This window comes from Neltuma alba, unplaced genomic scaffold (genome assembly GCF_004799145.2).
Source record: "Neltuma alba isolate B1F8T4 unplaced genomic scaffold, ASM479914v2 tig00006649_pilon, whole genome shotgun sequence".
Lineage (NCBI taxonomy): Eukaryota > Viridiplantae > Streptophyta > Magnoliopsida > Fabales > Fabaceae > Neltuma > Neltuma alba.
Window position 1 is genome coordinate 4,940 of NW_021634527.1, and position 12,099 is coordinate 17,038.

The window sequence follows — 12,099 nt, forward strand, 5'->3', positions numbered from 1 at the left end:
ATTCTTCAAAAAAAAATATCTGGGTAAACAAAATTTTGAATCTATCCTACAACCTTCCACTTACTATTGTGATAAAGGTAATCCCTACCTCCATCATGGACCAGTGGAGATCTCTCTCAATTGCATAGTGGAGAGGTCACTTTCAAGCTCATGGTAGTATTCGCTGAGCTCTTTCCCTATAAAAGGGGAAGATCCCTCCACAACCATCAGTTGTGAGTGGAGGCCTAGAATAACAAGCTTCCTAGCTTTCAGTTTTAGCCCTTTAAGCTCTTTTCTTTGTGGGGGAACTTGAAACCTCTGAAAATGGTGAGTAGTCTCTGAATCAATGGCAATTGAAACTTGAAATATTATTCTTATGTTTCAAGTTTTTACCTCGTTTTTCAGGATGGGAAGATGAGTTGGACTGTTGCTGATGCTGTGGACTATAAAGGTTTCCCAGCTGACAGATCCAAAACTGGCGGTTGGGTGACTGCTGCTCTAATTCTAGGTTTGTTCCCCCCCTCCATCCCATTGATGCAATATCAGTGCCCATATTCCTCTATCTCTCTCAACTGTGCAAGTTACTCTTACGCGACTTACAATGAAGCATCAAATTTTAAAAGTAGATACGTGTCTAGTCTCATATTAGACATAATAAGACATTTTAAATAGCACACCAGATATGCATCTAGCTGGGTCACATTATGCATATCATCTCCTGCTTGGTAATGCATCAAAACCGATCTTTACTCGGAATATATGCACACGACACTTATACTGTATACTCTTAGTTTCCCTCACAACTTAGAGCAAAACGACAGTGCTGAGAAGGAGGGTTGGCGTTTTCAACGAAGGATAATAGTGAAACAGATAGAACTTGGTCTGTTCACAGCATCTAGCATGGAGAATCAGGATCCAGATCCATATTTGGAGTCCTGTTTCTCCTCATCAGGAAGTTTTTTTTTTTTTTTAAAAAAAAATATTATTCAATTTGATTTCATTTTTTTTTTTTCCCGTTTTTGGGCGGCAACTGGCCCAGAGGATGGAGCTGGACTAAGGGAAACGTCTCAGCAAAAGAACAATAATACTTCTAATGATAATTCTTATGTCACTATCTGTTTGGAATATACGGGAAAAGGGCATAACGTGATATACGGAACCTTGTAATTGATTATGAGATATTGCACATCTTCAATAGTTTTTTCAATCTATACTTCATCCCGCCCCCCCCCCCCCCAAAAAAAACTTCTTTTAAAGACTTGGCTTTGCTTTTCGCATACATTTTTCTGTTTTTAATTTTTAATTTTCTGCCAAAAAACTCAAAATTATTTATCAAACGGAAATACAGCCCCCCCGGGGGGGGGATGCATTTCACGTTTCTGCTATAGCCAAAAAGGACCTCCTGTCAGCATGCATCAATAGACACATGGTGTAGGACCCTCCACCTAGAGAGAGAGAGGGGGAGAGAGAGAGAGTTTAAGACGCTCACATCCCTCAACCTGTCTCTCTCTAGCATGATGAAGCTCTGCTTTGCATGCTAAAAAGAGAGGATGAGTTTGCTACTTTAGCAAGAAATCAATTAACCCCTGAACTCATTATCATCATTCATCACTGGGTCATAGATGTTTTGCTACGTCGAGGACTACATCACCCAAAACAATAGGCATTTAAATAGAGGCCAGGAATAATACTATATAATATTTAACAAAAGAGAGTCCAACAACAATGAATTTAAGAGCGGAAGCTAATTTTTACCAATCTTACAGGGATTGAAATTGTTGAGAGGCTCTCAACCATGGGGATTGCGGTCAACCTGGTGACATACCTGATTGGGACCATGCATCTGCCAAGCTCTACCTCAGCTAATATTGTCACTGACTTTATGGGCACATCGTTCCTTCTGTGCTTACTTGGAGGCTTTCTAGCTGATTCCTTTCTTGGCAGATACAAGACAATCGGAATTTTTTCCGCAATACAAACACTGGTTAGTCCCATTACAGCTATTCTTGGGCCTGCAAGTTACATTCCTGATCAAATATCATCCTTACGTTGAACTATTCAGCATATAACAAAGTTTCAAGCAAGTCCAAAGGCTACTTATTAACATACGGACAATTATAATTGTTATTATGCTAATACAAAGACACAGGGCAGGACTTTTGATATACTGATAGTTATTATTACTACTGGTTTTTATTCATCATATTTTCTCATTAGAGCCTATCTATGAAAACTAATATTGAAAAGAAATGATAATATATGCCCAAACTCAACCCAATATAATGGAGACTATATTTATTCTGTGTTGCAGTTACCATGCTATCACACGCTTGTATTTTTGTCAAAATTTATGCTTCGCATCTACTTTGTTTTTGACTGTAAAAGGATGCTGATTTCAGGGTACCGCCACTTTAGCAATCTCAACAAAATTACCACAGCTACGTCCACCACCTTGCACCACTTCCAGTGGCGACCATTGCAAGAGAGCTAATGGATTCCAAATGGGAATTTTATACATAGCTCTGTATCTTATTGCACTAGGGACAGGTGGCCTAAAGTCTAGTGTCTCAGGATTCGGAACTGACCAATTTGATGACAAGGATGAGAAGGAGAAATCTCAAATGGCCTATTTCTTCAACAGATTCTTCTTGTTCATTAGTTTTGGGACTCTGATGGCTGTCACAGTTCTTGTTTATATACAAGATGAAGTGGGTCGGACCTGGGCATATGGAATTTGCTCTGTTTCTATGCTCATAGCCATTTTAGTATTCTTATATGGAACTAAAAGATACAGATACAAGAAAAGTATGGGAAGCCCCATAGTCCACATTTTCCAAGTCATTGTTGCTGCAATAAGGAAAAAGAAGATGGACCTCCCACACAACATTGGCTCTTTGTATGAGGACACTCCTGAGGCTTCAAGAATAGAGCACACTGATCAGTTCCGGTTAGTTTCTCTCCGTCTACCCTTGTGTGAGCCGATTCATATAACTGGAATTGAAGAAACTGTCATAATAAGTAGAAACAGTTTTCTTCTTTTCTCTTTTTGTCAATTTAATTCAAAATAAATGCACATCTACGCACATAAATACCCTGATCACTTGTTGTTATAATCTCTGACACTTCTATTTTTTGTAATAGTTTTCTGGAGAAAGCTGCCATCGTAGCAGAGGATGATTTTGAGAAGAATATGTATGGCTCTGCACCAAACCCCTGGAAATTATGCTCATTGACAAGGGTGGAAGAGGTGAAAATGATGGTGAGGCTCCTACCAATTTGGGCCACAACCATCATATTCTGGACCACATATGCCCAAATGATCACCTTTTCAGTTGAACAAGCCTCCACCATGGAAAGGTCCATTGGAAAATTCCAGATTCCCGCAGGCTCTCTCACGGTCTTCTTTGTGGCAGCCATCTTAATCACTTTGGGATGTTATGACCGACTCATTATGCCCCTTTGGAAAAAGTGGAAAGGCAAACCAGGTAAATGACAAAGGATCCAATATTTAGTTACGCTTAAACATCACAGGCCTGTAACTTGTTCAATACATAAACAACTGAACCTTAAATATATTTGAAACAAGATTTCAAAGCTTACAGCAAAAAGTTTAACCATGTAAAGCATAACAAAATTTTAACCCTCGGAAACAAGAGAAATTGATATAGTTCCCCTTTTGAGTGTAACAGGATTCACCAGCCTGCAAAAGATTGCAATTGGCCTTGTGCTTTCAACATTGGGAATGACCGTCGCTGCAGTGTCCGAGACAAAACGATTAGCAGTGGCGAAAGGCGTCGCCGACGACACAAAGACGGTGCCCATAACCGTGTTCCTTCTAATCCCACAGTTCTTCCTGGTGGGTTCAGGAGAAGCCTTTATCTACACAGGCCAACTCGATTTCTTCATAACCCAATCCCCAAAAGGCATGAAAACCATGAGCACGGGCCTCTTCCTCACGACTCTGTCGCTAGGGTTCTTCTTCAGTAGCTTCCTGGTATCGGTCGTGAAGAAAGTGACCGGCGCCAATGATGGGCAAGGATGGCTCGCGGATGACATCAACCATGGAAGGCTTGATCTGTTCTATGCCCTACTCACCGTACTCAGTTTCATCAACCTCGTAGCATTTATAGTGTGTGCGATTTGGTACAAGCCAAATAAGCCGAAATCAGCCGTGGAAATGGAGGCGATTAATGGGTCCAATGCAGAAGAGAAGTGCTGAGGGGAGAAGAATCGTTGGTAATGAATTGAATCGCATTATTGTGTATACGTACAGAGTAGAATGGTGGGGTGATTTGGAATTTGGATTATATACTTCAAGAGGTCGTAGATGTTGTGATTTGAATTTGAACTAGTAACGTAACGTTCCGGATTGGCCTCCATATGTAACATATATAATCTTGTTTCCCCAGCGTGAGTGCGATGCTCTTGTTATCAAGGTCTGTGATCAAAGATCATGTCTTGCTTTGCGTCCTTTTTTGCAATTGTACGATTTTAGATCCGAAAAAGTTCATTCAAGAAATTAAAGGAATATTTTAAATGGCTATTTTTTTTGGGGAAAATTTGGAAAAAGTCCCCATTTAAAAAATATATTGATAAATGAAACCTGAGAATTTGTCAGCTTTTGAAGTCCTTCGGTGTAAATAAATATCACAATGAAAAGACAAAAATATCCTTAATTGCACATATTGAAAGTTTAGTTGCATATAAGGAATATATATTGCACTTTACTGAAATTTGATTGTACATAACAAATATATATTACAGGTAATGCAAGTTAGATTGCACATAATATGCTTAGAACATAAGTGCAATATGTGCAGATTATATGAGGTGCAACTAAACTTCCCTTACTTGCAATATAATTCCTTTGGGGATTACCAATACTATTTATGAGAAAGAAAGATGGGAGTTTAAAATTATGTATAGATTATAGACAGTTGAACAAAGTGACTATCAAGAACAAATATCCTTTATCTAAGACTGATGACTTGCTAGATCAGCTAATAGGGTCAGCAATGTCTTCTAAGATCGACTTAAGATTTGAATATCATTAATTAAGAGTCAGAGCAGAGGACATCCCGAAGACAACCTTTCACACCAAATATGGACATTATGAGTTCTTAGTGATGCCTTTTGGGTTGACGAATGCTTCAGTAGTGTTTATGAACTATATGAATCTGATCTTCAAGCTCTATTTAGACAAGTCCATTGTGGAGTTTATAGATAATATTTTGATATACTTTAAGAACGAGGAAGAACACCGAGAGTATCTTTACATTGCATTGTGAATACTAAGAGATCATCAGTTATATGCTAAGTTAAGCAAGTGCGAGTTTTAGCTTAGAGAAATGAAGTTCTTAGGTTACGTAATATCTATCAAGGGAGTGGCTGTTGATACTAGCAAGGTTGATGCCACGTTGAAATGGGAATCGCCAAAATCTATAACAGAGGTGGGAAGTTTTGTGGGTTTAGCAGGGTATTATAGGAGGTTTATTAAGTGATTTTCTCATATTGCCATGCCTCTAACTAAGTTGACCAAGAAAGACTAACAGTTTATCTGGAATGAAAAGTGTGAGGCAGCTTTCCAAGAACTGAAGGCTAAGTTGACCACAGCCCCAGTGTTGATCATTCCAAATCGTAACAAAATGTACACCCTTTACACCGATACTTCACTTAAGGGTTTAGGGTGTATCTTGATATAGGAAGGTAGAGTGGTTGCTTATGCATTTAGGCAATTAAAGTCACATGAGAAGAATTATCCTGCATATGACTAGGAATTAGCTGCGGTGATTTTTGCATTGAAGATCTGGAAGCACTACTTATGTGGATCACAGTTTGAAGTCTTCAGCAATCACAAGAACCTAAAGTATTTAGTAGATTAGAAGTCTTCAGAGATGACTTTGAGCTTAAGTACCATTCGGGGTAAAACCAACGTGGTTGCAGATGCTCTTAGTAGGAAAACGGTGCATGTGTTTCACATGAGTTTGGAGGAACACTGTTGCTTAGAGAGATTGAGCGATCTCTAAGTGATGCATGAGGCTCCAGCCACTCTGCAATCAATTTTGGATGATTATGAGTTCTTTCAAGACTTGATTGTCTTAAAAAGTGCATTGCCAAGTAGAGTCGTGGTGTTTAAATGTAAAATTTGATGAAATGAGTGTCTTATCATTGTTCCGTAAATGAAATAATAATTAAGTAAGTAAATTGGATGAAATTATTGTGAATGTCTATCTTATGCATTTAAGGAGGAAATAATTAGCCGCAAGCATTCATCGCAATTTAACTGCCAGATAAAATACACAATGGATGAAATTAGAGTCATGGCAATATATTAATTATTGGTTAGTAACTATATAATTTAAAATCTTAATCATCATAAATGTGGATTCAAAATAAGTTGTGGGAAATCCAATAACAAAAAAGCTGACATAATCCAAAACAAATAAAAAAATGAAATTCAGAATTCACAACAATATACTAATTAAGATGATCAGAGTGCACTAGGGAAATCCAAAAAACAATAAGTTGGAATATTAAACAAACAATTACAAAAAATAATAAATCAAAATTTTGAAAATCAAAATGCTGCAAATTGGGAAAGATGATTTAGAAAGCTTTGAAAAGACAACCCAAAAGGAAATATGTAGCCGGGCATGTAATATTCAGTTTACGAACTTGCAAAATGCGATTTAGAAACCTAAAAAGAATGACCCAAAAGAATAGTGAAGATTTGGGGATTATAATTCTCATATAAAAATCCCAACTTTAAAGATGCAAAAATGAGAATATTCATGATATATAGTCCGAAGTTGAAAATATCAAATTCATTCAATTAAAGAGTACGCATGAATCTAACCATATTTGGGGATTGGGTGCAGCTTGAAGGTTCTGAGCATGGAGAAAATAGGAGTCATATATGAAATCTTTCACAACACAGGAAAGGCAGATGATGTCATGCGACAAGAATGGAATGAAGGTGGAAACCCACAAGCATCGCGAAGACGGGCGCAGTACCGGAAGAAGTGCTTGGTGGAGGGGGTGGAGGACTAGGGACGACGCCAGAAGATTCACGCATCAGAAAGACGGCCATAGCACCCAAAAGAATCGCTCGGTGGGGGAAGGACCAGAGATGATGCTAGAAGAACCACTTGGCAGTCGAAGGAGCAGGGGCGACTGCCGCGCTTAAAAGGATTACAGCCAGAGATGATGGAAGAGGATTGAGGGTCCTTTAGGAAAGTGGGTAGGAGGTGGATAGCCTGCAGGTATGATAATCCACACAAGCCCATTATAGTGTGAATAATCCTACTAACCCACCTAACCCGTTTTGCCTAAATCGGGTGGCATGAGATTTCATAATAGAATTAGGTAGATGGATGGAGGGATAAGCTCCAAACCTCAATTTTACAAATTCAAGATGCTTTTGCAACTTTCTTCAACAAAATCTAATACCCGTTAAGGTCAATTTAATTTCAATGATACTCCCTCCCTTAGAGTCCATGCGTCAGGCCATGCTCCGGTCCAACATGGAATTCAGGTCAATCAATGCCCTGATGTTGGGATCAAGGTTAAAAGAAAAAAAAAGTTGAAAGAAAATAAAATAAAATAAAAAACTGAGAAAAATGAACAAATATTATTATATTTTAAAATCAAATTATGTGGCAATAACATATTTTCACGTTACTATATTTTAAAACTAAATAATTTAATAAAAATATTATTTTTGAAGGTAAAAATTAAAAATGAATAATTTTTTAAATTAAATCTAATAATAAAAATAAATAGATTACACGTTATTCATATTATTAATAAATGATAAAAGCCAATGAATAAGATTTGCAGCTGACGCTAAATTGTTTGTTTAGATGAAAGTATGAAATTTGTCCCCCAAAAAATGAAAACAGAAAAATAGGAGCATTACAATATCTTGAAAAAAAGTATTGTCATGCAAGTTAAGACAGAATTTCTTTCACATACGTATTTTGTATACTATAAAATTATTTTTTTAAAAACTTGGTAGTCAGATTTATAAACCATTCCAAACAAATCCTCAGTGAAATGACAAAAGTAGTCTTGATGTCTCGTGCATTCCACAGTTGCACTTGACGTTGAGTTCACAATTCTACTTGCACGAGGACGGACGGTAGAAAACGTGTTTTCTCTCCTACATACGTGGAGAGATCTCATCCACCCTCTCTCCCTTGTTTAAATAGGAGAACACTGATTTTCCTTTCTATTTTACTCGAGTTTTCTCTTCTTTTTAATTTTGTCTCCATTCGATTCAAATCCTTCCAATTGCAGCGTCTGATCACTCACCTCTGTTTTTTCAAACTACTAAATTGGTCTTAGTTTGGTCAGAAACCTTTTCGGTTTGAATTTTTTTTTTTTGTTTTCGTTCCCACAATGCCAACCCATTATTTGCAATATTTGGCAATGTTATTTTAAAGGGTTTGTGCCTTTTCGAGTTTTAGAAAAATTAAAACTGATTCGTACCCTTTCTATTGCATTGGAATAAGAATTTGGTGGGTTGTATTTCTCATTACATTGCTTCCTTAGAATTGGAGTTGCAATGTTGCCATGAAGAGGTTAGTTTTGGTTTACCTTTGCAACATCACCTTTGTGATTTGTGTCCCTAGTTGGAGTTTTGGTACGATTGTGATGAGTCTCTTCAGGCGCAACGTGCCAGTCAAAATTGGTTATTTCCAGGGGATAGGAATATTAATTTTTTTTTTCCTCCCATTATCAGGCTAGTCAGAGGCGCATCAAGCATGCTATATTTTGTATACAGGATTCAAGTGGACATTGGTTAGAAAATCAAGCGGACATTCAAAAGACAGCTACCTCTTACTTTCAGGAAATTTTTGAGGTACTGGGAATGATTGATTATGAGTGAATGAAACAAACTTTGACCCATATTATTTTTCCTTATCTCTCCTTTCATCATGTGGACATTTTGTCACAAGATATTTTTGCCAAGGAGATTGGGGTTGCTGTTTTTCAATTAAAAGCTGATGGTTAACATGCAAGGTTCTATCAGACTTATTAGGGTATCATAAAGAATGATATTATTCCTATGATTATGCATGTGTTTAGGCGAGGATATCTATTGAAGGAATTAAATCGTTCTTTCATTGTTCTTGTACCAAAGTGTAACCATCCGAAGGCATTTAAGGACTTTTGAACGATAAGTCTTTGTAACGTTATCTATAATGCAATCGGTTGAAAGTTATCTTGGGAGATTTGATTACACCCAATCAGAATGCTTTTCTTAAAGGTCGACTGATTACTGACAATGTTCTCTAGGCTTCAGAATGTATGGCAAAAATAAAAAGACCCATTAGTCCAAAGATGGTCTGTGCGCTTTCAAAGTTAATATTGCAAAAGCTTATGACACGGTCTCTTAGAAATTCCTACAATATGTGCTTCAAAAAATGGGGTTTCCACCAACTTGGGTACAGTTGCTGGAGCAATGTGTTACAACTGTTTCCTACCTGGTTGTTGTTGATGGTGTTCCAGGACAAACATTTAAGCCTTCCCAAGGTTTGCGACAGGGAAACCCTTTGTCACCTTATATGTTTTTTTTTTTTTTTGGGGTGCGTAAATGTACTGTGTTGTATGATTAATCAAGCTGCAAGTTTTGGTCGGTACTCATTTAATGTATGGTGACGGCATGTAACTTTTTCACGGTGCAACGATGGAAGATTGTCGTGTTTTAGAAGCTATTCTAGACGATATAGTTTGATTTCAAGACAGCATATTAATTACCAAAAATGGTTCTTGGTTTACAGTCCATTTATGCCCCACAGACAGAGACATTCTCTGGTGAATGTTTTAGGAGTCAAGTTCCATTCTTGTTTAGATAAATATTTGGGGACTTTTATTGATTGTGTACGTCCGAAGGCTCGAGTTGCAGAGGATGTGTTACACAAGATGGATTGTCGTTTGGCTGGTTGGAAGCGTAAGTTACTTTCTCAAGCTGGAAGGACTCTTCTCATTCATACCACTCTGTCATCTTTATTGGTTTATCCTATGTCCTGCATCAGTTTCTCCCATTATGTTTGCCAGCACATTACTGAGAAAATGACTTGTGTCATCGTGGGATGAATTGTGTCATCCACTGGAACAAAGGGGTCTATAGTTTCGAAACATTCATTTTTTCAATCAGGCCTTGCTTGCAAAACAATTTTGAAGAATTGTTAGGGGAATTGTTTCACTTTTGAGCTTCTTCAGCAAAAATATAATCCTTCCGGTTGAAGGATTTTTTGAAGTCCGGTGAGATAATTCTTAATCATCTTACTTGGCGAATTGGGGATGGTATGTTTGTTTCTTTAGACGACAGGCTTTAGTGGCCTTTGAAACAGTTTGGTTGCCCTTTCTCTAATATGAAAGTTGCAGACCTCACACTTCGCGATTGGAGAAGTTGGGATTTCAGAAAGTTATATTCCCTTTATCCAAGTAATGTGATTAGGAATTTTCATCTTCACCCTTTGTCTCTATTTCCCTCAGCTGATGTTCGTTGTTGGGAGAAAAGTAACTCAGGTCTATATACAGTGAAAGCTGGATATCAGTTGTTGCAGACCCAACGTTCCGCTGTGCCTTGCTTGTGTCCAAAAGTGTCTAGTCTTTGTTCAAAAATTTGGAAGCTAAAGCTGCAACCTAGAGTTAAAATTTGTGGGGATTTTGCGGAATATTCTACCCACTTCGGATCTTTTGAGGCGACGTCTTTTTTTGATGGATATGAATTGTTGTCATTGTTCAGGTAAGGAAGAATCTTTGGAACCTATTTTCTTACATTGTCCTTTTGCAAGAGCTTGTTGGTTTGGTTTTTCTCTTGGTATTCGAGTTGACTCTTTTCCCTATCGTTTTTTGCTGGAGTGGTTTAAATGTTGGCTTAGCTTGCTTGAGGATTTAGATGACATTACTTCTCTTCCTTTTTACATCTTGGATTTCTTCTGGTATGCTCCAAATCAAGCCTGTTTTAGGGAAAAGATCAAGTGCTTTACAGGTTATAAAAAGTGCAGCTGTAAGAACTTCCTGCAAGGAACCTTCTGCTCCTCATGGTACCAGAAACTCAAAAGAGACCACATTACATGTTTCCTATTTCGCCTTTGCAATCTCTGGCTTTTGTTTTAGGAACCATACTGGTCTGTCTTTTTTAGCATTTGCAAACTGAAGCAAGTTACAAGATTAGTATCCGTGAGATGTGCAGCTATGGGTGCTAAGAGTGTCTTTATTACCTATTTGCCCTTTCTGTGAATCCTGCTGCAAATTTGTTTGCATTGTACATGCGGTTGTCGAAAAAATCTCATATTCGTATGCTACAATGTCAAAATTTGGTTCCTTAGTTTCCTCATCCTCTTTATCATCAGAACATCTGTTTCTTTCTCCGTTATTTTGTCTGCAACAATTTTGTATTTTAGTTTTTTTTTTTTTGCAAAAAAGTTAATGTCTTTTATCAGGGGTAAAAAAAAAAAATCCTTGCGTCTAACACCTCAACCGTACTTTCACATCATTAGTTTGTCTCCAAGAAAAATACTCGAAGTGTTAATTCTCTCCTTCTTAACGCCTTAACAAGTTTCAATATGTAAGTTTGATTTTTGTGCAAATTTCTATATAAGCATTTAACTCCCTATCCTTGTTGCGTTATCCAGCATCTTGTGAAAAATCATAGTTTTGAGTTCCCTAACCTAATGCATTGATGAGTCATTTGGAATACTTAGTTTTCATCCTTACACTACACTAAACACACAAGTCTTCTAAACTTAAAAAGACACTTCAATTATTATATTTACTTGTTTATTTTACCCAACAAATGGAAGGCAAATTACTCCCACAAACACTCTGCAACTCTAATGCAGAAAGAGAAAGAAGCTTAAAGAATAAAACAAACTGATATATGTATACATGTATATGTGTGAACTTCAAAGCACCATAACATTCAACCTCAAAATAAAACTAAAAATTTAAACAATATTCTTAAAAAATCTAAAATAATATTCTCCCAGTAGAGAGAGATATTGATGAAGGCCAGCATGTATGTTTTCCCTAGTAAAAGGCCAATCAAAGCCTTTTAAGGTGCTTCCAGCACAACCCGAGCAGCCTATCATATCAAATATGCATTTC

At 37.3% G+C, this 12,099-nt stretch overlaps 1 protein-coding gene across 1 annotated transcript; it reads left to right on the forward strand.

The window, feature by feature from the left end:
- The first annotated feature begins 223 nt into the window (after window positions 1-223).
- Window positions 224-4,317, forward strand: LOC114750784 (protein NRT1/ PTR FAMILY 6.2). Its single transcript, XM_028939389.1, has 6 exons — window positions 224-306; window positions 385-487; window positions 1,746-1,963; window positions 2,379-2,926; window positions 3,121-3,464; window positions 3,669-4,317. Exons 1-6 carry the CDS (start codon window positions 304-306, stop codon window positions 4,196-4,198), a joined length of 1,746 nt encoding a protein of 581 aa, XP_028795222.1. The 5' UTR covers window positions 224-303; the 3' UTR covers window positions 4,199-4,317.
- Window positions 4,318-12,099: the final 7,782 nt, after the last annotated feature.

Excerpts from the sequence above, each read along its gene's own strand:
- LOC114750784 (XM_028939389.1), top strand. Across the intron at positions 1,964-2,378 it reads TTTCCGCAATACAAACACTG|GGTACCGCCACTTTAGCAAT; the intron begins GTTAGTCCCATT and ends TGCTGATTTCAG. Across the intron at positions 3,465-3,668 it reads AAAGTGGAAAGGCAAACCAG|GATTCACCAGCCTGCAAAAG; the intron begins GTAAATGACAAA and ends TGAGTGTAACAG.